General features: G+C 32.7%; 2 protein-coding genes across 2 annotated transcripts; both read left to right on the forward strand.

Annotated features, from left to right (window-relative positions):
- Positions 1–7,524: 7,524 nt before the first annotated feature.
- Positions 7,525–9,074, forward strand: LOC106715067 (larval cuticle protein 1-like). Its single transcript, XM_014508276.2, has 3 exons — positions 7,525–7,623; positions 7,702–7,820; positions 8,621–9,074. The coding sequence occupies exons 1-3, from the start codon at positions 7,615–7,617 to the stop codon at positions 8,832–8,834; spliced, it is 342 nt and encodes a 113-aa protein (XP_014363762.1). The 5' UTR covers positions 7,525–7,614; the 3' UTR covers positions 8,835–9,074.
- Positions 9,075–17,462: 8,388 nt separating this feature from the next.
- LOC106714766 lies at positions 17,463–25,922 on the forward strand. Its single transcript, XM_045678413.1, has 8 exons — positions 17,463–17,525; positions 17,800–18,038; positions 18,418–18,508; positions 18,641–18,716; positions 19,145–19,392; positions 24,132–24,295; positions 25,212–25,332; positions 25,611–25,922. Exons 2-8 carry the CDS (start codon positions 17,800–17,802, stop codon positions 25,770–25,772), a joined length of 1,101 nt encoding a protein of 366 aa, XP_045534369.1. The 5' UTR covers positions 17,463–17,525; the 3' UTR covers positions 25,773–25,922.
- Positions 25,923–26,545: the final 623 nt, after the last annotated feature.

Consider the following 26,545-nt stretch of genomic DNA (forward strand, 5'->3'; position numbering starts at 1 on the left):
GAAGGAACCAATGTTTATTCTATGAATAAAAAACTTAAGTCTTCACAAGAAGTACATTTTATTTCTATGAATTTTCGTTATATATTGTCACGTCGTTGCCATGGTGAAGTAGCGCTCATTCGTCGTTAACATACTTACTATAGCAAAAAGTGTCGTGACAACTTTTCGTAAGAATTTTTTCCATCTAGCCCCCTTTCACAACGCGCGATAAGGAACTTCGTTCCAATTACAGTCAGGAATGGTTATTTCCTACCCTTACTTAGGTAAAATATCATTTGACGCTCACAAATCTCACAATGCAATTATTATAAAAGCAGCAATTCTCATAGTAATCAATACACATATAGACTGACAAGGCTATATGAACCGGTTTGTTTAACACAAACTAAATTATGACTCCTCACTAGCGTCCCCCTGTCAACCTCTATAAATGTCACAAGATCCTCTTTGTACTCTAGCCGTCATGTAATTTTTTTCTTTCATGTAATTTTCTATGTTTTAACATCAGCTCACTATTCGTCCCCATTGAGGGGCTCGGAGCCTACCCTAAGTTAGGGGTACCTAGGCCCTTCTATGTTTAAGTAGGTTGTATATATATTCTGACAGAATCAACCGTGACAGCAGTGCTTCTATCACCGGTTCAGATATCCTTGCTTGCTAATGCGTGCTAAATTGTAGGTCTTATGGTGACAGTTTTCTGTGCGACATTTGATCCTTGGGAAGTTAATCCTTTGACTGTACCTATATGTATCAAAATTATTCTGAACATGTAATGTATTGAATAATTTTCATATAAATTCACTACGATCAATTATAACATAAAAATATTAATTTTTGTTGTCGCGGCTTGTAAAGTTCATTTTAAATATTTATCCTTTGTCTGAGTTTTGTATACAACGAATCTATTTGTAAGATTCATTAAATTTGTATGCGCTATTTGAAACAATGACAGAAACTTAATGTATTCAAATTTATGTACCTGTTGTAAAGTCAAGCGCATCTGCACATATTTATAAATATTTGTTAGTACTTAATTTAAAATAAGATGAGCATTACGCATTTTAATGCGAGATACAGCATATATTAATACAAAATAGGTTCTTATTGCGTAGAATGGCTACATAGCTAATGGCTTATGGAAAAATATTTTACGAACATGATTCATTAGCGTCGCCTGAAATAAAATTAGATTTTCCTCGTCTGTCTGTCTGTCCACCAGGACGCGTTTGTTGCGGATAATCTCAGGAACAGCCGGGTGATTTTAACAGGGCTTTTACTGGAAGTTACCTTAGGTGTGCGGGAGTAACTTAGGTTACTTTTTTATTATTCTGTGCTGACGAAGTCGTAGGCGACCGCTAGTAATTTAATAAATTCATTAAATTCAATCTTGTTCATAAATGAGTGAAGTGTCTAGTAACGACTTGGTGTTCCGCCATCAAATCTTGTCTTGTAAATCGAATCTATAATCGGTCATTGATTGCTAATCGAGTACGATGACACAGGAGAATAATTCGATAACGTCATATTGGTGTTCTTGAACATGATACAACGTTTACATCGTAATTAGTAAGATCAAGAAAAGTAAATACATGTAATACTTCGACACGTATAAGTGAGCGAGTGCATTACGATGCACGCACGATGATTACGATTCTCGCGCAAGTAGCTTGTTATTGTGTGTGTACAGATGTGTATGTTATATGCAATACAATATTAACACTAAGATGTGGAGCTTGGATAAAAATTTTCTTAGTTATTAACATCTGTAGACATTTTAATTAGCTTCCCCACCTCTTCGAGCAGTGCATGTCGAACCTTGAGATATTTATTATTTTAAGTAAGAGCAATAATCTTCGACCGATCATAAAACGATATAGAAGTTGTTTATCCAATTAAGTATCACTGACGAGGCATTATTATGTCCACTATTGGTATAGTTCATGAGTTTAACAACTATTTAGACGGTTTTTTACTGTTAAATCAACAACAACTTTAATCTCGCTATTGTTAATTCTCCAATGTCTGATCATAAACAAATATACTTTCAAGTAAATAAAAGTAAATAAATTTAAACCACCCAGAAAAGTACGCACAAGCTACGAAGTAATCAACTACGATAAATTATATAAATCGGTAAAATCGGATAGATGCATAGATGCTACTAATAATTACACCATTTTAGAAGAAAAAATAAAGCAATATATTAAGGATAACAAAGAAACTAAAACTAAGGTACTTAATCCACCCCAGAAAGATTGGATAAATAAAAACATTTTGGATGGAATTAAAGAAAGGAACAATTTATGGATAATGCATAAGAAAGACCCTAACAATAAATCTCTAGAAGAAAAGTACAAACTGAAAAAATATACTTTATCAAAAGAAATTAGAGATACGAAAAATTCTTACTATCTAAACCTTTTCAAAAATTGCTTAAAGAAGCCAAAGAAAATGTGGACCCTTATAAATAATGTAACTAATAATAAAATTAAACAAAGTTGTGCTCCTTCGAAACTTCTTCTTGGTTCTGAATTAATTACCAATACAAATGAAATCTGTGAGATCTTTAACCAATACTTTTCTACAATAGGCTCAAAACTAGCACAACAAATACCGGATCATTACCATAACATATCAACACATCTCATAACTAAAACAGACAAACTTATTCCTGAACTATCAAAACTAGAACCATGCAACTCACACGAGGTAAGTAAAATCATTGAAGATTTAGACATAAACTCAAGCACTGGCTTAGATAAAATTAACACCAAAGCTATCAAATGTTTAAAACACATTATAAGTGACCCTTTGGCTAAATGTTTCAATATATTGATGCTCAACGGTGAATTCCCAGACTCGTTGAAAGTTGCTAAGGTGACACCAATTTATAAATCTGGATCCAAAACAGACCCCGGTAACTATCGCCCAGTATCAGTGCTGCCAGTACTCTCTAAAATTTTTGAAAAAATTATCTACACTCGATTGGTTAAATATTTAAATTCTTTTAACTTTATATCAGATAAGCAATATGGCTTTAGAAGTAAGAGCAATACAACTGCTGCTGTAATTGATCTTACATCAAAAATAAAAATCAACATTGATAAAAAGCAAATTGCTCTAGGGGTTTTTATCGACCTTAAAAAAGCATTCGACACAGTAAGTCATAAGATATTATTGCACAAGCTAGAAAATATCGGTATTAAAGGCAACGTACTTAATTTACTTAAATCATATCTAAATAACAGATCACAAGTAGTCAAAATAGAAAATTATGAAAGCAAGGCAGCATCAGTCTCTTTCGGCGTACCACAAGGGTCTGTGTTGGGTCCGCTACTATTTCTTATTTATATTAACAACATTACAGAGATAGGCCTGCATGGTCATTTAACATTATATGCAGACGATACATGTTTATTCTACTTTGGGTCCAATATACATGATATTATCATACAGGCACAGGAAGATCTAGATAAATTATTTGAATGGTTCCAATACAATTTACTTACAATAAATACAACTAAAACATGTTATATAATATTTAAACCTAAAAATAAAGCTATACCAATACACAATTTACTAACAATCAATAACATACCTTTAGAACACAAGACCAACGAAAAGTACCTTGGACTGAGAATGAACAATTATTTGACTTGGAGTGAACAAATAGACTATTTAAAAAATAAGCTTACTTCACTAATTGGTTCACTGCACAACATAAACAGATGTTTACCTCAACAAATACGGTATACGATTTATAATTCTTTAATCAAATCACATCTACTATATCTGATTGAGGTCTGGGGCAGTGCTTCGAAAACTAAACTTAATGAGCTACAGATCAAGCAAAATAAAGTAGTAAAAGCTTTATTCAATTATCCATATTTAACGAGTACTGACAAGATCTACAGTGAAACTAAAATAATGACTATTAATCAACTATATACCTACAGTACATGCATTATAATTAGAAAAATCATCAACAAACAAATCAACACTAACATATCGTTTCTAAAGTTATCACAGATTAATAAGCGTAACACTCGACGAGCAAGTCTACTTGTTCTGCCGAAAGTGCGAACTAACTACGGTGTAAAAAATATAACATACGAAGGAGTACAACTTTATAACTCGTTACCTTCATCAATTAAAAATATAAGTTCATGTAATCAATTTAAATCAAAGCTAACTCAATACATTTTGGATTGTTGTAAAAAGGTAAATTGATAACTAAAACGGCGACCATATTGTAATTATGTATAGTGTACGATATTGTTCTCATGTAAGTGACTTTTGTTTGTCTTTTTGAGAATAAATTCTTTAAACCTAAACCTAAATTATTCTCCTTACTTTTTTTATTCCCCGTCAGTTTCTAATTTATATTACAATACTCATCTAAAAGGCACACTTTGTTATTGTCATACAGGTTACGCTTAAGCATTAATTATTAACTACGTTTAAAATTATTGACAATATTTATTAATTAGAATATGGCCAGTGTTGGTAAAATTTACATAATTTAAATTTTATATCAATAAATTACTTCATATTTTTGAATGATTAAAAAAGTGCAATCATATATTTTATCAAGTTTTGTACTCCGATGGGCTTGATTAATTTATAAAATTTGCATAAACCAGTTTTAGAACACGTGAATTGTTTAAAAACTACGGAGAGGGAATATTTCATTTTATGGGACATTTCGTGTGCTCTTGACATTGAACATTTATTACTCACAGCAATTTACAGGTGGATTTGAGTATGTATCTATATTTATATGTTTTTAACTTATATTCAAACCTTTACAAGTGTAGCAATGGAGGTTTTGTAGTAGGTACAATCTGTGTTGTTGATCTTGATCTTGAGTGTTGATCTTTTTATAAGATAGTACAGGAATTGTGTTAAATTATAAATTATTTTGCCTAAGGTCAAAATCGTGCAAGATATCGTCATTTATTATGAAAAAATATTATTAGTCAATAATTGTCAAGTATGTGGATTATGCGGAACAAGAGATGCGCAATACGCAATGTGGTCTGTATTTGTTATGTGCAGTCAAGTGCGAATATTGAGCATTACATTGAACTTGTTTTTGTTTGACACTTTTCAGTTATGCCGTGTTAGGTCGGGGATATTTATGAGTCATTTTAGAAGATATAAAAAAAAAAAAACAACTCGAAAAACATGTCAATAAAATATAAAACGCTAAGAAAAAGACTAAGCTTGGTAATAAAAAAAAAAACAATCAAATGCATTAGAAAATTTGTAAAATAGTTGATGTTCATGTTTTGGTGCCAACCAAAAGGTCAGATGTATTTAAGTTAAAAGGTAAAATTCACTATTCACATCACAGGCATATTATAAAACTAGAAACAAATCACGTAAAAAGTAAATCTTAATATAGGGATAGGCTAAATTGTGGACCAACGTATCTGAGAAGCATTCAAATACTAGTTTAAATGGGTACGCAAATATTGTTATGATGATATAAGGATACTTAATTTTCAAAATCATCGTCAGGTACCACAAGTCGAGGCCGACCAGATGCCCAGCCAGACGGCTAGCTTGACTGCTTGAACTTTACTCCGACGTAAGGGGTCATTTTTTTATCTAAACCTAGTAATCATAACAAATCGTGTTCGAATGTGTTTTTTCGGTATTAGAAATCTATCAAATCTAAATCTGTGTGTATGTCGTTTGAAATTATCTATTTATCTATACAATGAATATAATCATATAGTTATTGTATGTAATAAAAAATATATTTCGTGTACATTTTATTTGATTTACTTATAAAGAAAACCTTTTTGTCGGTCTGTTCGCAAATCCGCGTTTGTTTCGGGTAATCGCCGGAATTGCTGTACTGTCTTTTACTGTAAGGCAGCTTATGTTGGCAGAAGTTACATAGACTACTTTAAACAAGTATATAAAGTTAAACAAGTCCGACGTAGAGATATTCACTGGACCAGGCCAAGACACACCCGCGGCTGTAGTACCTCTGATGATTATCGTCTAGTTTTATTAATTTATTTACTACTGAAAGCTGGAATAATTCTACTTAAGGAACAATTCTATTAAAATTTAAAAGATAATCTATGACAAATACTGAATAAAGATAATGAATGATGTTACACCTGTGTTACACTCATTCCTGTACCGTGGGGAAAGGCTTAGAGCCTTAGTAATATTCAGTTATGCACCGAAAAACTTATATGACCCGGTGGGCATAAGTGAAACTGAATTACAACAGCTGATTAGCACCCTCTTGTCGGTGTGAAAAAAGTGCCACAACATCCTTGTTGCATTGCACATGCTATGTCTTGTCTTATGTGTCCCTTTATACGCCTAATCAGGCTTTACATATTTTCCAACAGAACTCTCTCACTGGGCCACATAAGTTTACCGCACTATACTGTTGTTGTTGTTCATGGCCGTGGTATGTCAGTCGCATCTTCCTCGTTCATGAACGGACATACATGTTTATTGGTAATGTGTTTGTATCTATCATTGTGTCATCGAGTTGGCACGATAAATTGCCTTGCAATTCTATGACTGACTCTTTACCTAGTCACAAATAGGATCTTTTATATGACAAATAAATAAAAACATAGTAAGATGTTCCCATGATCATACGTCTACGAGAAATCATCACTTTAGTATGTCAGAAATATTTAAAATTATTGGATTTTATGACGTTATAAAATACTTAGTTATGATTGATAAATCTCCAATTAAGCAATCAGTAATAATTCAATAATCAAAACAGATTTACTCAATTACTTTATATAACCTTATATAATAAAATAAAATCTTGTTTTATAAAGCGTAAAATTTACCTTCCGCTTTTAACATGAGGTTTTCAACAAGGCGGGAACGAAAATGTAATAAGTGTGAAAGTCAATGAAAATGTCTCGAACGTACTGCGCTTTTAGATCGCAACCAGAGGGACCGTGAGATTACCTCTCGTTACTTCACATTATCATAAACCAATGTATTCTAGAAACTAGTTCATCTATTCATTTATACACTTATTTGTCTTATACGTACTAAATATGGAAATAATACTAACTTCAGCGCTCTTTGTTCAAAATTTTGGCATGCACTTGCGTAAAAAAAAGTTATATCAAAACTATAATTTGTATGGCTAAATGTCATTTTGTTTTTAATATTTATTTTAAAAATTGTACATACAGATTGACATATGGAAAAGAAATTAACTCACGTTAATTCAAAAGCTACAAATGTTAAAACTATTGCCCATCCAATTTATATTTTTGTGTAACAATGAGCACATTGTGTGGAGAAGTTTTTCATGTTGTGCGACAAATTATTAAGTAAATAGCTAAGAATAAAACCTTCAAATAACTACGAGGCGCACACATCGACGCGTGTGGTCATCACAAAGGTTTACCCGCGAGCACACACGCATACATCGTCTGTGATCACCGATGACCGAATCCGGGGAGCCGGAATATCGACATCGAATGTTTGCCGCCGTTTGACATTACGTTAGATCGCTAGCCGGGAGAAATGTATAAAAGAATAAGCTCCGAACGGTAAGGCATCAGTCGTTCATTTGCTAGCAACGAAACCAAACCAAACTCCTCAACCATGAAAGTGGTACGTTATGGATTCTCATCAACTGAAAGAAAAGCTGTCGCTCTATTGTTCTATAGCTAACTAAGGTTGTATTTACAGATGATTGTATTCGCCCTCGCGCTTGTGGCCCTCGCCGCCGCCGCCCCAGTGGAGCCTGAACCACCAAAGATCGTGCGCTCCGAATTCAACCAGGAACCCGATGGCGCATACAACTTCGGGTAAATTAATGTTTTTTTTTCCTTTATTAACTATTTCCATTTAATTCAATATTTTTTTTTAATTTCATCTTATTTTCAATTTTAATCTTGGAAATAAATAAAGAAATAATAAAATGAACCGTAAAGAGTTTTAAGAGACTCGTATTTTGATCAAGAACCATCCTGTATAAAAATCCATAAATAACACAGGAAACGGCTTATTCGCGTTTTAATTAATCGGTCATGGTTAATTGAGCAGTTACTACAAATACTACAGTAGCACACGGTGTCTATTAAAAATCGATATAAATTATAACTTTTGTAAATTATAGTGAACTCTCATCTTCATCTGTTACTGTAGTTAAAATTAGCTGTTTTGAAAAACTTTGTCAGAATCACTTCCCATTCTGTTGCAAAAATCACCAGAGCTTAGAGCATAAAAGTTATATTTTTATATATCCTTACACCTTCGTAATGAATTACTACCACAATCTCATGCAAACTATATAGTTAGTTTTATATATGAAGTTTCATAATAAAAAGAACTTTTCATAACATTAAAATCTTAAATACTTGATATTAGGCGAATGAAATCAATGGGAAAAGATGATATTTAACTACAGGTCTTCTATAACTATATCTCGGATCTCTTATTATATTCAATGTTCGTAATGATGGTCAGATTACTTCTTAGGTTTTAGAAAAACTAATTTTATTCGGTTTGTTCAATATTCAAATATATTGTATATTAAAATTCATGAAATATAATCCGACCACTTAGTTAACGTTACCAAATAATTGACAACTTTTTAATGGTGTAGTTTCGAGACTGAGAACGGTATCAACCGCCAAGAGAACGGACAACTGAAAGAAGCCCTCGACGAGGAGAACAAGCCGCACACTGTGGTAGTCGTCCGCGGCTCATACTTCTACACTGACAAGGAGGGCAAGGTCGAGACCGTCAACTACTACGCCGACGAGACCGGCTTCCACGCCGAGGGTGACTCCATCCCCAAGGGCCCCGCCAGGAGATAAGCAACAACTCACATATTCCTATGAGTAATCGATTACAACGTTCACTAATCGATTATCCATGGAACCCGCAAAGGGAAATGTAATTCTGCCATAGTGAAGATGTAAGGCGTGGCATCCGTCTCACATCTTTTCCTTGTTTCGTTATTAACCGATGCACACTGCCATATTTTTTTACGTTTTTTATATTGTTTGTTGAGTTGATATGCGATCCGTATAGTGAATAAACTTCATTTGAAACTACTTCGTGTTTTTTTGTTTGATAAATTCCTAACAGACGACCTTGGCACGGAGACGGGCTTTAATGACCAGTATGACATGGCAAAGTTAAAGCAAAGATGGTACCGTTCATGCATCTTCATACGCATTAATATTACTTATGATTCGACGCGCAATAGTTTTTTTTCTGAGTAGTCGATAAGACTGCGTGACACATCATAATATTCGACATTGAAGCATTGAAGAGAGAAAGTTCGTGCGAGTAATCTTCAAGTAATTTGACATTTGGCAGTGACAAATATACATAGATTCACATGTCGAAACCTCGTTCAATACTACTTACATTGTATTTTTATTTCTCAACATTAAGAGATCATAAAAAAAATTAAGAGTTGTTTACATTTGAAATAAGTAAAAAATTTGAGGTCAACCATAAATAAATATTTTAGTTGTTGCCTAATGGCAATAACATGAGATCATTATCCAGTATTCTCATCTAGTGAGTGTCGGATTACAAATTTGTAGTATTATTATATGAATCCATAATAGGATGTGCAATAAGATGTTACAAGAGAAGATTTTGATTTCTCTTAAAACAAAATTAAAAACCTGTTTATTATGATCATATGATAGATCGAAATATCATAGTAATCAGCATGCATCCTGGAATGAAAATCTTTGCCATAAATCAAATTAAAGCAAAAAGATAATGGCCATGCTTAACAACCTTCATTAAAGTTGTCACTTAAAAAATAAAAGTAAATATTAATTTTATACAGTAATAAAATTGTAGCCGTGCACAGCCTAAATTCAGAGGTACTTTACTAGCACATTGTATTTTGTTACTTGAAGCGGCGTCAACCTGCCAAGAACAATTCGACGTAGTGTGGGCAGGCCTCCTGCAAGATTGACCCATGATCTGGTTAAGGTTGCGAGAGTATTGTGGATGCGGGTAGCACAGGACCGATCATCGTGGCGATTTTTGAGGGAGGCCTATTCTCAGCACTGTGCGTCACATAACTGAGAAGAAGCAGTACAAGTGTTTATTAATTAAAAATATATTCAATTCTGGAATGTATATCTAGCATTAAGCTTCAAGATATATTATATGTTTGCATAAACTCAATATAATATTTAACGTACAGCCGTAATAATTAAATGTAGAAGATGAAAGCTCAAGGTGAATTGTAATTACAGGAGGCAGAGCCATAATCAAGAAACTGAACTTGTAATTACAGATTTTCGAGGATGACGTAAAGGTACCATAATTATGTAAAGCGTTCGTAAATGTTTATAAAGTGCCTATGAGTCGTCGTAGTTCGAATTGCTTTAAGCAGCTGTAATCGGTCGGCATGGGGTCGGCGGCATTCTTAGCGCCGATCTGCGATCTGTGTATATTGGGTTCTTACTGTAACGTAGCAAAGTTGTATAAGATAATTTTAGTTTATTTCAATAACACTAGTTCATTTTTTTGGGAATATCATTTAGAATTTAAAATCGGTAAAATAGAATCATTGTAATATACAGTAGTGTGGAAACAATATAATAATTATCAACTAATCGCTGTGGTAAATGACGCTGACAGATTAAAAAAAAACATGGCGTCCTTTTACCTCAATAAAATAATACCTAGACAAAGTTTCAAATTAAAAAACCACATATCTGTAAGAGTTGTTTTGTCTTCTAACAATTCCTCGTACGTAATTTCCAAAAAGTCATCTACGTCTGTCGTTGCCGTACAGCTCATACAACGTGACAGCAATGCTAATTTCGTCGGTTAATAATGATGTCCACGGTTGGACAAATTTTAATGAAACTAAAAGTAGAATATACAGTTGGCTCGGTGCTGTACTTGATGCTAGTACGTTAAATTGGAGATGTGTACTATGCGTATCTTGTACAAGTATGTTATCATTTATCTCATTCCATTTGAAAATGTATGTACATATTTCGGCAGTCTAAGCCAATTGTTACGTATTAACATAAATTACTCCCTTCATTGGAAGGGAGTAATTGTCCAATCCAATTAATTGTAATGATTTTAATAAATCACTTGTACTTTAACCTGCGTATCAATTTTACAATTAATGAATAGAAATAGTCCATTCTAAAAATTTTACAAATGCAAATACATTTTATCCACATTCCTAATAGCTTTTTCCCGCTACTTGGAACGCGGGGAGTTGAAAAAGAACTTTTTAAGTAGACTATGTTGTTCTTCAAGACAGTGTTTTACATCTATACCAAATTTAACCCAGATTCATAAAGCTGTTCAGGAGGTACCTTCTTGCAAACTTCTATCCATCCATCCGTACATCCGTATCTATATACCTATATATAAAAGAAAGTCGTGTTAGTTACACTATTTATAACTCAAGAACGACTGAATCGATTTGACTGAAAATTGGTGGGCAGGTAGCTTAGAACCAGGAAACGGACATAGGATAATTTTTACCCCGTTTTCTATTTTTTATTCCACGCGGACGGAGTCGCGGAATTAAAAAAAATAACAAATAGTCTATGTGTTCTTCCAGACTGTGTTCTACATCTATACTAAATTTCATCGAGAATCAAGCATTTTGCAAGCGTTCTGGAGATACCTTCTAACAAACATCCATCCATTGAAACATCTAAACATTCGCATTTATAGGTATAATATTAGTACCATGATTACTTAGATTTATTATTGGATTGGATAGATTCTTTTAAGGGTTAATAAGACTAAGAATTACTAAGACTAATCGTTGGTTTCTGAGACCCTTCCTTCAATAAAAATATTGTTATCTCAAAGATAATGAGAGGGATGAAGATTTGTTTTAAACAAGGATTTTTGTCTTATGAACCAACGCTAATAATAAATGTAAAAGTAGGAGTTAATTACACATTCTAAAGGTCATTAAAATATCAAAGTTTATTTTACTGCGAGTATTATTTTTTTTCTTTTATTGCGTATTAAAAATTCTTCTGACAATTTGCAACTAATAAAAATATAAACATAAGAAGGTCATATTAAGTTTTAATGAAGAAAATATCTAAATAAGTTTTAAATGACGCTTGATGCGTTACGACTGTAATTATCGCAGCTTGAATATGTTATTAGCCTCCGTGAACTTCGCATAATATTTTCGTGTTAACTATATGATAATATCATTGCCAAACTTGTAAGTTACTTCGAATACCGTAACAGGTACTTGTAAATTCCAAATTTATAACAGGTGAGTGAAAGGTTAAAGGATTCGTATTCTTCCCCGGAATGCATATGGACATTTTTGTAATTAATTGCTAGTCTATTTTGTTCTAGAAAAATTATAAGACATCTATATATATAAAAGAAAGTCGTGTTAGTTACACTATTTATAACTCAAGAACGGCTGAATCGATTTGACTGAAAATTGGTGGGCAGGTAGATTAGAACCAGGAAACGGACATAGGATAATTTTTACCTCGTTTTCTATTTTTTAATCCCCGAGGACGGAGTCGCGGGTAAAAGCTAGTTTAAAATGAAAGACATATATAATAAGCGATATAAATAAATACTTCAACATGTTCCATAAATCTCCGGAATAAGCGTGATTCGTACGTGTTTCCCATACATTGCACTGCATGTCTCAGTGCAGTGCAATGGCGATTTCGATAATTTATCTTGATACGGCGCCCTTCAAACCGGAAAATAGTAAAGTTAGCGCATCATTAAGGCGCCACTATGACATGTAAATAAACAGTTAAATGCAATACTCGTATAAGTTACAGCTGATTTACTACTAGTGTAAATAAATTATATTACAAATTTAAATTAGAATACGTGATGTGACAAGAGTGACGCCGATGATCAACGGGGCTACTAGTAATTATTTTTATGTTTATTAGCATGTGGTCCAATTTTTAAAGAAATACTGACAAGTAGTTTTGAGCTGTCTACGTGGATCTATAGACATCTTACTATTTTGAAGTAGTTTATACATGTACTTTACATTTCTTCGATTCCTAAGTGGAGTTGAGGGGGCACCAATATAATTAGTCCTTAATTCGCGATCTCGTAAAATATAAGCTTCAGCGATGTGTATCAATTCCTTCCATATATTGCTGTATAATATGTAGTACTAAATGATTGCTGCAATTAATATTAGAGGCGTTACGTAAAGATCTTTTAAACTAAAAAACCGGTACAATACAATGAAGGCACAGGACTACTCATCACGAGCAGTTTAATTTTATCGCGCCTGCTACCATGTACATAGCAAACTTCAAAATAGTGTTTAAAACGAAATGTGAAATCGGAATTATTTAGGGACCAAATGTATTTAGCCTGCTAAATTCTTTCTATCTGATTTATGTACCCAAGTTCTTTCGAGATATTATCACTACTTACTGAACATTTGATATACTTAAATATGTTTTCAGATTGTGGAGTGTTTAAAATGGTGTGATAAACAAATGTCAAGTCGTAGAGTTTGTTAAAATTCACCATAAAATATGTATGTCATAACCAAAATGACCATAATTTTTCTTGGAATTTAAAAGAATATTACAATATTATAGATGATCAAGAGGTTTTAAATTTTTGAAGGTCTCTATTAGAAAATCCTCGAAAGAAGTGCATCAATTTGATTCCTTTAATCGTGATGACTTACCACGTTTATGTTGTGAAACACGTAGTTGAACGTTTTTACGTGTAATTTTTGCATTAATGTATGTGTCATTTTCAGTAATTCTGACTATGTGTTTTTAATTATGTCGCATTAAAAATAATATTTTCTTCAAAAGAATAACTTTATAAATTCATAATATTTCAGGGACACCGAGTCTTTGCTCAGTGTCACGTGTGAGCATAAATCAAACGCGCCGGCATGCGTCGGCGATTATCAAGGGACACGACCTGTCGCATCTCTCAAGGTGACAGCTTTTTGTTACAGCGAAATGTGTATGAATAATAACAAAAAAGTAATAAATTTTATTTTTAATATATTCCCTGTTTCATTTAATTTATATTGCTGTGTTCGTTACTTGAAACGACATGGAAGTCCAATAACCACATATTTAGGATTTCTAGTGATCGCTTATTGGTCTTAATTGTGTTTAAACACGTAGTACATAGTTTGGAAGAACACATAGACTATTAATTAAGATTTATTTTTAAGTCCGCGCGGAGGGACTAGCGATAAGTAATACATATAAGAAAAAATATAGCTTTATGCGCTTCTCATTATCTTTGACTGTTTCAAACACGTTCATCCGTTTGCGCAATTTCCTTAATAATAATATTAAAAATAATAATTATTTATTTATTTCAGATAAACATCCATTAATTTTTAGTACAGTATTTAACTTAAAAACTATGATAGTAATAGCTTATATCTAAATTTAAAACAATAACTTATGCATACAATATATTTTATTACAGCACATGGGCATTAACCCAGTGCTTCCACAATGGGCTATCCACGCAACTCGCAAATACCTCCAGGATAATGTTCCGGCTGCCCCGCACCCGCTTCATTAGGGAGGCAATGTGCTTTAAAAAGGAGTATAAAGGTTATGCTTCACGTATTAATTTTATGAATTCGTTGACGTTTATTTATAAATGCATTGTAATATGTTTTTGTAATTGGATAATTTACAATAAATGTCTGGTGACATTTTTTCTTAATCGCGTAAGATGTATTCTTCTTTAGTAGAAAAATATTTTTTTAAGGACATCTACATTAATAAGAATAAGGAAGTGTAGTAACCAAATGTACTTTAATTTGTTCTATGTTCAAGTCAGTGAACATATCTTACTACTATTTAATTAAAAAAAATGTCAAACGTCTTGGAAACTATGGTTTCAGTTATTTGTGTAGTTATAAGTTAAAACTTTGACAACGACAAAGAAAATCACGACAAAAGATAATATTTTCTTATCCAATTGCAAAATCTCGTAATATTACAAGGAGGTGAACAAAGGTAATGTTTATTTTGTGTCCACATCTCTTACGTTGTTCTCCATTTTCCTTATCACCAGATAAGAGTCACGGTTCTCACGTAACTACTTATTGTTATTCGAAAACTGTTTAACAAAATATTTCTGAAATTATTTGACTAATTATTATAAATTTTTTTATAGACATAACCAAGTTTAAAATTTTTCTAATATGTATAAAAAAATTAAGAAATCTTACACTCACTAAGTTGTTTTCAACTACTCGATACATTTATCACAATGTGATATTTAAGCTCACAAAATTGAGCTGCTGTTTAAGTGAAGAATTTCCATAAATATGATTAATTCTCTCACACATGAAAGATAATCCACTGTTAAAAATACCTTGAATTTATTTCGAAATGAACTGCTTCGGGCATGGTGCGTACTAAATAATGAGACACCTTATAATTTAAAATAAATTGACATTAATAGTCGATATATCGACAGATGCGTAAATAATTAATAACCTATAGGTATATTTTAAGTAATATCGAGGTATTTCTGTTGACCATAAACTTTTTGTGCGAAAGCACTAATATCCAACTGTTGACTGCAATTACTGTAAAGCATGGTCGAACAGAAGTTACACAAGTTTTTTATTTAGAGGCATTTTTAATTTAGATTTAAAAAGGTTCATTTTGTTTGATTTTATTAATTTATATCAGATTTATAAAATGTTTTCGTATTGATATAAGTTTCAGCTTTTATTAGTTTAGTGTTAAAATGTTAACACATTAATTCGAAAGTAATAAACCATTCATTCTGTAGTGAATCTGGATTTTAATAAATTTAGCGACACACATGCGTGAAAGTACGGCGCTGATACTTCTGCGACTAATTATTGATCGAAGTACTTGAATGTTAGCATCACAAACCGAATGCGCTAAATAGTTGCGCGTAGAGAGTAGCTTGCTATATAAAATACATTGAATGTTTTTGCTGAAATAATCGTTAATATTATACGTTCCGCAAGCGTGTCGCGACACTAACGACACTTTACTTAAATAATTAAAAACTACCCACATTCATCGTATAATACAGTAACATTTCAACTGAACCGCAGCTAACCTTTGTGAACTTGTGATCTTTTTGTGGCGTACAGTTATTCAAGAAATTATCTTATTTAAAACTTAATTGTGATGGCGATCTTCGGTGTTACTTCACGTTATGTATATTTCTCTATTCCTTTAGTCGGGTTTTTCATTGGCAAGTTCCTGGACGATCAAGAAACTCTTAGAATGAGCAATTTCAGAGACAAATCTTCTCTTTTTGGTGGAGATGTGACAGGTGATACACCATCATGGCCTTAAAACATTTGTGGTTACATACAAATTCATATAACTTTATGAAATGCATATTAAATCTTTTGGCAAGGTAAGCTTATATTACTTGTAATATTAATTATATTGATGAAAGATTCCGCAATGATGGTTAATATTGAGTTAAAACTTAAATTTTTATTATATAGAAACATAAATTAAAAGAACATGTGTAGGAATTAAATGCTCATTATAAAATGTATTTTTATTTTAAGAATCCTTAACATCGCTTTTAATGAGATGGGAGATAATTAAAAAAATAACAATGCTTAGTTGTGTATAATTAAACAATTTGAAGTTATTACAAAGCTTTATTACCAATTAGATTCATATCAGTATTGTTGATTATATGTTTAATAACACATTTTAACCTTCATTTTAACCCGGAAATGTAGTAATTTCATAGATCATCATCATCAGCTCACTATGCGTCCCCGCTGAGGGGCTCGGCGCCTACTCTAAGTTAGGGGGCCAAGTGCGGGTTGGTTAACATCACGCATATCTTTGAATTTCTTCGCAGATATATGCAGGTTGCATCACGATTCTTTTACCGTAAGTTCGTCGGATAAATACACATATTATGTAAATCGAAAATCGAAAAACACATTGGAACATAGTAGGATTTGAACCCATGACCTGTGGATTATAGGCTTGACCTTTAACCTCTGAGCCACGGACGATACATAGATATTTTAGTGTTATATATGGAACTGAAAAATTTTGATTATAATAACATAAAATTATTACGAAGACAAAGCTTTCTTTGTGGAGTAAAAAATGATTTAGTTACAAATAAAGTATTCATATAAAACTAGATGTTGGTGCTAGAGGGTCTGCAATTCTTCTTTGTTCGCAATAAGCAAAAGAAAGAAAAAGCTACAAAGCTACTAAGAAAAAAAAATCTTTTTTGTAATTGAGTTTTGTTGAGACATGTAAAGAGGTCCTGATGGAATTTGTTCAAAGTCCATAAAAGCGTTTTTCTATAATAAGTGTAATTCATAATCATAATAATATTCAAGGCAATTGATGTTTTAAGAAGATAATTTTTTTATTAATGTTTCCATGATGGTTTAACAAAAAATTATAAATTTTACGTAAATCTTGCTATCTATAAATTGAATAATCAGGTACAACACAAATAGTAGTGGAGTTAATTAGAACAAGTTCGTATTGTCGGTGTGAAGCAAAATAAAGGTGCAGTTTATAATTTGTTTTGTATATTTTGTTATAAGAAAACATTTTAAAATTGCTCATAATATTTAGTACCGTGATTAAAAAATATAAATAATAAAGTTTACAACTTTAAATGTTCTGTGTGGCGTTCCTGAACGTTAGTAGGCCTGATATGTGTTTTGTTCTTAAAAATTGGATTTGAAAATATTAATTTTCGATACTATCAGGTGTTAAAAGAGCGGTATTTTAATTTGAACGATTATTACCTATTGTACATTTTTTCACATCTTTTCAGATGATTTTTTTACTTACTTCACTTCTATTTTATACTCCGGCCAATGGTCAGGTTTTACCCAATGGAGCTGTAACTCAAGCACCTGGAGTTGTTAATGTCCTCCCAACATCTGTGTACCCTGGATTTAATAGAAATCCTTGGCAAACTGGATACAACCCATATTACAGTTCACCAGGAGCCGCAGTACCCATCGTGTCTTACACTGATAACCGTGGTATAGATGGGAGTTACTCGTACAGGTATTTTATCTATCTTAATTTTTTAGCTCTTTCTGGCTAATTTATACGATGATTTGGGCACTTATATTCACCATAACTGTTTGTCGTGTATTTTTACGGTCTAAACATCTGTATGAAAACATATTGTTATGTCTTTTTCTTTTAAAAATGAGTGAGAGCGACGAGAATATATTTTCGTACATGGGTTCCGGCTTACTTTAACGCATAGCAAGTTAATATCAAAATATTTCGGCGATTCATAGTTTTATCTTTCGCAACAATTAATAAGCGCATACTGTGGTTTCAAAAGATAAAGGTGGAGTGAAATATGAAAAGGTATAAAAATATTTGTTCAAATTATAGTAAATTGTTATGCTTTAATATTATATAAATGTTTTAGCTACGCATCAGCAGACGGTAAGGAGGTTCAGGAAACTGGTTTTGTAAAAGATGCTTATATTGATAATGCGGGAAATCCACAGGGCACTCAGGTATTTAATTCATGTTTTTTTTTTTAAACTAAAAGTAAAGAATTAAAGTTATTTTAAAATAATAATATTAATTTAATAAAAATATATTCATTTTAATAAGAATAATAACATAACATGAAAATAAAATTGAAGGTCAAAGAAGGTGGTTTTGCGTACACATCGCCCGAAGGGATACCAATAAAAGTAAACTATGTTGCCGATGAGTATGGTAAGTATATTTACCATTATAATTATAATTTTATTGATTGACAACCGTGAAATTTAAATAATTTAAAGCTAGTTTGCCTTTCACGAAGTCGGTCACGATTTTACCTTAATACCGACTAAAGCTAATTTGATGATAATGTGATGCTCATCGTGTGTTTTAAATTGAAACTTCCTGAGATATTATCGAAGTTCGATCAGTTCGATCTTTTAACTTCCTAAAAAAATTCCTCTAAGTCTTAAAAGAGAGCAAGGGTTGACGATAAAATATTTTTTTTTAACGTGGCCTATAAGCTCTTTAAAAGCGCAGCGATTATTGGCCACTCCAGAAATTGCCTTACGCTGTTAAATAAAAATAAATGAATTTAGATAATTTTTAAATGTTTAAACTAATAAAACTAATATTTTAATAATCTATGAATAAATTTGCAGGATTCAGACCGGCAGGAATTAAAATTCCAGCCGATGGAAGCGTTGTACCATCTTTAATTAACGGAACAAAAGATGCCATTCCGTTTTACAACAAATACAGTCCTTTCAACAATAGGTACAACAATAATTATGGACCTTATAACAATTATAGACCTTACGACCCCAGATATCCAAACGCACCTGGAAATTATCCCGTTTACAATCCTTACCGGCAGGTTGGATATCAAAAGAGAACAACCCAAGAAATCGCTTAAAAAGATACAGCGTAGATGTCACATTGCTTATAACTTGTAAATATGCTTATGTTTTTGAAAATATGTTTTGTTTAAATAAATTTATTACACAGCTTTTTTTGTAGATTCCAAATGTATTAACTTCATAAATAAAAAAAAATCTTATCAACCTTAATAATGTTTTATTTCCTTTTGTAAATAAAATGAAATGAAAACCCTGAAAACCCAAAAATGTTATGTTACTCATTATGATTTTCTAATGTGCTATGTTAGTGGGCAAGCTAAATCATTCGACTCAGTTAGTGACAGTGAAAGGGCGAAAAATATTCAGCGGATCTGTATTAGAATTGAAAGGGGGGGGGGGTTAATATATTAGATATTACAACTTGAATGCGGGGAAGTAGATGAAACAGGTTGAGAACAGATCACTAAAAAATTCAAATGCGTATGAAAACTGTTTTCCACCAAACAGTTTTCATTATTGCAACTTTAAAGTGTTTATAATTAACATATGATTAAGCCAAAAAGCCACAAAAGCAAGGATCACCATTAATTGAAGGGCAGATATCAATCATAAGGAATATACAGCAGATTAATGCAGATCGCTATCTTTGTTATCTGCGCAGTCTGTATATGAAACGTGTTCCAAGCTATAAAGCAAAATAACATTGAACATGAAAGATATACTGATGGCATTTTTATTTATATATGCACACCTTTGTTGTTCATCTTAAATATAAAAAATGATTTTTTTCATGGAATTTTAGTCATTTTTTAATTTTAGTTTTCGTTTTGTGGCTTTAGTAATGGTGTCGTATCTAAATAGCTCTTTGTCAAACGCATCTATCTATCAGCAAAAAGTAAATATTGCTTGAATGCTTTTAAGGATTTTTTAAGTCAAACTTCAATACGTTTTAACACGTTAACTGCGGATTGAGGCAGGACAGGCCCAAAGCGTGACTTCTCGCTGGTGCGGCAGTCAAAATCGGGTTGTTTCGCTCTGTGCGGGAGGCTACTAGATCAGTATTTCTATGAGTACGACAGAATCAAATATATAGAAATGTTTCTCTTGCGATATCTAGCCTAATGGCGTAATTAGATAAAAATGAGGTCCCACAGGCCCCAAACGCACTGAAAAGAAATTAATTACGCCTAGTGCGGATTGAGGTCAAATCTATCTCAAAATTTTTAGGCCTCATGGCCGCACTGCACGAAGCGCGGGCGGCGCGGGCGCCGCGCATCCTAGCTTAGTGTTGTGGAAAGTTTCGATAACGTTTCGAGTTTCGAGGACGTTTTGGCAGGATTTGTTAAATATTGAGCGTAGAACTTTATTTTAAAATCCTTAACGTTTTAAACCAATAATGGTACTTCATCTGACTTATTTGAAAATGTTTATTGGAGTTATGAGAAACTATGTTGACCTCGGTAAAAATTTTACTTATACCATACAAAACCTAAATTACTGCAACTTTGAATTTTAAGGGGGTGGCCTGTGTCAATGACGAACCAAAAGTGCATAAATCGGACACAATACTCAATTATCATCATTATTTTGTTTTGCACAGGGGTGTTGCCTTAAAATGTGTGCTCAGTTGCGGATTATTCTTCACTGTTATTTTAAGCAAGTCACAGTTCCATTCGAAGTTTAGTCCATAGTGGCAATTTTTACCATTGTGTGCTGATCATCGTTTTTGTACAGAGAACGTTGAATGTTTTTGCTGATTATTCGCAACAGCTTTTGCTCTCGTCACACCATGACTAAAATCCAATATTTCAATAACAAAAATCCTCTTTGCAATTTTGCCCTTTTTTAAGTGTGGATTGTTTTGCTAATGCTGCAGCATGGAACTTGATGTACCTATTACTCATATATTTTAATGTTATATTTATATTTCTGGTTTACAATTCCAGATTCCTTAATAGTAGGAAGTCTTATCTTCTTTTGGAAAGTTCGAGTTGTTTCTTCGGTGGTCACGGCTGCTATACTGAAATTAGTAAGACTAGGTACATACATACATACACACAAACAGACACACACTCACATATGTACTACGCGGTAACGTAAACGCAAACAAGACATATATTAGTATGTTATGCTACTAGGTAGCAAAGTTGATTATTGCGTGCGAGGTGGCATTGTTCAAAGGCGACCTCTACAAGAAAACCGAGCGACCAACAATCATCATGCTCCCTCATACGATGTTTTTCAACACACTTGTGAGTAAAAAAAAGAAGTAAACGCAAAAACACTTACGAAATCCAAAATAAACAACAAAACTCAAATTCAAAAAAAACGAAATTTCCTTTCCTTTCAGGTATAGTAAAATAACTACGCGCTAGGGCATAATTTGTACCATATATGCCTAAAATCGATGAACGGATAAGTACACGCACAGACAAAGCCACGCACACACACACACACACACACACACACACACACACACACACACACACACACACACACACACACGCACACACACACACGCACGCACACACACACAAGAGATCTAAAATATATATTTTATTTCAAGATTTCCTATCGGCAGATGTGCTGATCATTTGTTCCAAAGAGGTGGTCAAAGAAAGCGCTGCGTAGGTTGCTACGAAAAATTAAGATTGACATTGAATGGCACGCAAGCTGCTAAGAAAACTAAAAAAATTGTGACTTTTTGTGTCCAGTGTGACAAATCTTTTTGTTTACCATGTTTTAATGAAAAACATTTTCAGTGATTAATACTCAATAAACATTTATCGTAACTACAACTCTCTTTTAATCCCATCACTAGTCGAGGCATTAATTGACCTTCCTTTCAGTGCGATTTGAGGCAGAACAGATGACAAATTTTTAATTTTACTTTATTCATTAAGGAAAGGTCCTAACTCCAGGCGAAGCTAGATTCATATTATGCACATATTTAAGTTCATAAGAGTGAAGTTTCAAGCAAATATCGTCTAATTTGGACTTTTTAAAAATGTTTTTCGAAAACATAATTTTGTGAGGCAGGAGAGGCCTCAATAGCACTGGAAAAAAGTTCAACTTTGCCACGAACAGACCTCAAACGCACTGGCTGAAAGTTCCGCCAAAATGGCCTCGCAGTTAACGTGTTAATCAAAGGAAACAAAAGAAAACTTGCAGGCAAAATTACGACAAGCCAATCAGAAATAAATAAAATCAAGACGTCGAAACCGAGTGTATCAAAAAGTACTTAATAATAATTAAAGAGATTTTATGTGATTCGACTATAATATCTTCCCACTAACTACTTGTATTGAGGCAAAAATTTCGATATTTTGCGTTTTGCACAGACTTTTGAACGTGACTGATGTGTCATAATGCCTCAATAAAGTACGTAAGAATGGTATAAAAGTCAACGAAAAATATTTTGGTATTATGTATGACGCCCTGATGTGGCAAGATCAATAAATTTTTCTTGAAAAAAGCCTTGTTGAAGTGTGTCACATACGAATTCCCGCGACTGGTTTGTAGAGATCTGTCCGTGGTGATGCCTTTATATACTACACGAGGCTACCTTTGCAGAATTTTTATTACATAATATTTGACACGACATCTTTAAATTTTAGGATACCGAAAACATCTTCTTGGAAATACTTTAATGATTTTATCTTTCGGTAAATTAAAATAACATTGGCAACATGACGAATAAGATGACGTCGTACTTTCGGACGAATTACCCATCGAATGAAAATTAAGAGATTGGAATTCACCTACTACTACTACTAATTACGTACTAATTTGAAGAACTACGGTCTTGAAGTTATTGTAAGTTAGTTATTAGTTGGGATATTTTTTTTAATTTAGCTAGAAGTTTCTATGTCAAATTGGTTCAATGAAATGTTAATTTGATTTTATAAAAAATTGCCACAAAATTACAGGTATTAGTATGTTTTATTTACATGTTTCTGGTTTTATGAAAATAAGTTAATATTTTTTTTTGAAACTCGAATTAAATAAATATTTAATTAAATCCGATTTTACCTATATTATCGTTTGATTGTTAAATCAGAAAATACTCAGTTCTTTTCGATCAAGATTTCTGGCAATTAACGTCGCGTCATGTTATTGAATTTAATAATTATGCACCATTAAAAGAAAATGCATGTTCATTATTGGTCATAAAATTTAAATTGCCTATTATTGATCGCTCTCGAAGTTGTAATGGTATTCCTGTATCAATTAAAAGCACATTGCATTTTGTTCAAAACATCACCGTGATATCTCTATAAGGGATCGAGAGCTATCCTTTTGTCAAGCCGACGTAAGGAGATGCATCGGATCTGCAACAGTATGTAATTGCTCCAAAGTTTCACGTATAAATACCGGGGGTTCATCCGGACTGCATCATTCTGTCGGCTCTTCGTTTGCATTCAACTTGTTCCTCCAGTGTTGACTCAACATGCATTATTTCGTAAGTATAAAAATCATTTTTCCAATTTAAAGCTCAAGGGATAGTTTACCATATTTGAAACGCTTGGTGTCGTTCGTGACTTGCAACATTTAAAGATATGAATATGGTGGGATCTACTCTATCAGTGAAATTTATTCTATCTTCGATTTTTTGTAAAAGAAATGAAGTTCTTGTACTCAATACTAAAGCACGAATATGTGGGAAACTTATGGGACTTAATAACAGTTGGATAACAACATTACTACGACTACTCCAATTATTTTAAAGGATATGTGAGATATAATTATATTTGAATCAATAACATGTATTGAATGTTTTCATCACTAGGTGGCGTTGCTTGTTATTATGGGCACCGTGTCCGCCGACGTGGGCATCATTCAGCCCTTCCCTCCGCAGCCTGTGTACCAACAGCAACAACTTTATACGACAGAACCCATCCCTATCATAAGACAAGAGCATGTGCAGAATCCAGATGGATCTTACAAATGGAGGTATTATTACGGCACAAGACATTTAAGCAATACTATAATCTTTCAAAATTGTTGACTTATTTTATGAAAAACAGAAATAGGGCGAAAGTTATAAATATATATTGAAAGAGGAGAGATGGTGAGGGAGTAGCTAATGAAAAATCTCCACAAACCTGATGGAGTATCTGATGATAAGATCATGTTGAAGTGACAGTTTATTGACATTAAAAAAAGAAAGGAAAGATATACTTAGCTATGTGAATCATAATTTTTTATATGAGCACCGTATTTTCCTAGGATTTCTACGTGGGAAATTACTACTTTTTATCACAACAATAACAAGGACACGTTTTAGTGCTAGAAATGATAAAATTTCAAGCTGGTATTTTTGTAAAATTGTGTTAGTTCTTGATTCAAGTCGTTATTGTTGAGCAAAAGTTGCTGATATCGGCTTTTATAAAAGTGTTTATAAAAGCTGTTTATTTTACAATATATTTTTAAATACATCATGCAAATTGAAGAGGCCTTATTGTGGCCCTATACTTATTCTTATATAACATGGTCACATTTTAACCAGTAACATTGTATGAAATCGTCTTTTAAACACGAGGGCAAAGGTTATGGTATCTCGTTATTGAAAACGTGAGATTCTATCCGATGCAACTTTCTCTTAGTACAGTTATGGCAATATAGATCCGACTTCATGCAATTTCAGTTCCCATGTTTATTTAAGTTGATTGCAAGACCTCTTACAGTAATCTTAAATCTTACTTCTTACTAGTATTATAAACGCGAAAGTTTGGATATATGCAAGGACAGAACTGGTCTGGACAGAGATAAGTTACACTCTGTAATAGTGTATTAGGCATTAATTTAGATTTTTGTTTTAATTTTGCGCAGACGAAGTTGAGCACATTTGAATAAAATATATTTTCAGCTACGAGACTGGTAACGGAATATCAGCTGAGGAGCTGGGCTATATCAAGAACCTCGGCGTGCCCGAGCAGGAGGCGCAAACCGCGCAGGGACAATACCAGTACACTGCACCTGATGGACAGGTTAGCAAATTACGTAATTGTAAACGAGTTAGGTCTAAGAAGACATCAATGGATAGATTAAAAACTGACTTCATCCCTATCCTAAATGAAAAAGAAATAAGAAAGGAAGGGGATACACAATAATCGAATAAGGTATTTCAACATATCCTACAGAACCGACTATTGGTTTTTACAGATAAAAATACAATATTTTTGAAATGTGAACTCCGTGACTTTAAATCGCTTATTTTATTTATTTTATTACTGTGGCCGTTTCTGAAAATACTTTTCTATTTCAGGTCATACAACTCAAATACATAGCCGACGAAAATGGCTTCCAACCCCAAGGAGCCCATATTCCCACTCCACCGCCAATACCACAAGACATTCAAAAGGCTCTCGATTATCTCGCTACTCTACCCCCACAGAATCCTGATACAAGAAATTTCGGACGCCAATAAACTTAATAAATAATAAAACAAACATTGAGGCTTGATTGTAAACTATTAATTATAAGTTAATATTCATTAGTAACTTTTGTGATATTTAACACAAGATTAATGTGAAATGAAAAAAAAAAAATGTTTTTAATTATTATTTTAGGTGTATCGCAAGCGTGTGTATTTTGTTAAAATAAAATTTATGAGTTATTGATTGGGTGTTTATATTTTGAACTTTTTGTTAAAATTTTAGGTTCTAAACGAGAAGTGTCAGGAGTTGCAAGTTTATTAACACAAGCTATTTGCTATTTATTTTGCCCGAATAAATTTTAATTGTTACTTATGATTAGTGAATCCTTATGCTAAAAGGGTTTTTAAAATTAATTAATCATTTTAATTACAAATTATAAACTTTACTTACCAAATGAGTTATCGTGAAAAAGTCCAAAAAGATCTAAATTTAGAAAAATAGTAAGAAAGTTGCATAGTTTTTGAACTTATCTCAAGTCTTTGACGTCTTTTCATAAGCATGTTTCATATTTTAATGGTATTTTATTATACACTAGCCACCAACCTTGGTTGAGCGGATTTAAAAAAATCTAATAATAAATGTAGTTTATATCACCCGGGGTTAGTTTAGTTTCCCAACTGTGAAATAATTTTTCAAAGCGGTTCAGTAGTCTTGGAGCCTATTCGAAGAAAACAATGTTCTTCCAGACTATGTTCTGCATCTGTGCCAAATTTCATCAAGATCCGTCGAGCCGTCCGGAAATACCTTCAAACAAACATCCATC

Source organism: Papilio machaon, chromosome 6 (genome assembly GCF_912999745.1).
Source record: "Papilio machaon chromosome 6, ilPapMach1.1, whole genome shotgun sequence".
Lineage (NCBI taxonomy): Eukaryota > Metazoa > Arthropoda > Insecta > Lepidoptera > Papilionidae > Papilio > Papilio machaon.

Excerpts from the sequence above, each read along its gene's own strand:
- LOC106715067 (XM_014508276.2), top strand. Across the intron at positions 7,821-8,620 it reads GATGGCGCATACAACTTCGG|TTTCGAGACTGAGAACGGTA; the intron begins GTAAATTAATGT and ends TTAATGGTGTAG.
- LOC106714766 (XM_045678413.1), top strand. The coding sequence starts at position 17,800 with ATGATTTTTTTACTTACTTCACTTCTATTTTATACTCCGGCCAATGGT. Across the intron at positions 18,717-19,144 it reads CTATGTTGCCGATGAGTATG|GATTCAGACCGGCAGGAATT; the intron begins GTAAGTATATTT and ends ATAAATTTGCAG. Across the intron at positions 19,393-24,131 it reads AGAGAACAACCCAAGAAATC|GTGGCGTTGCTTGTTATTAT; the intron begins GCTTAAAAAGAT and ends TTTCATCACTAG.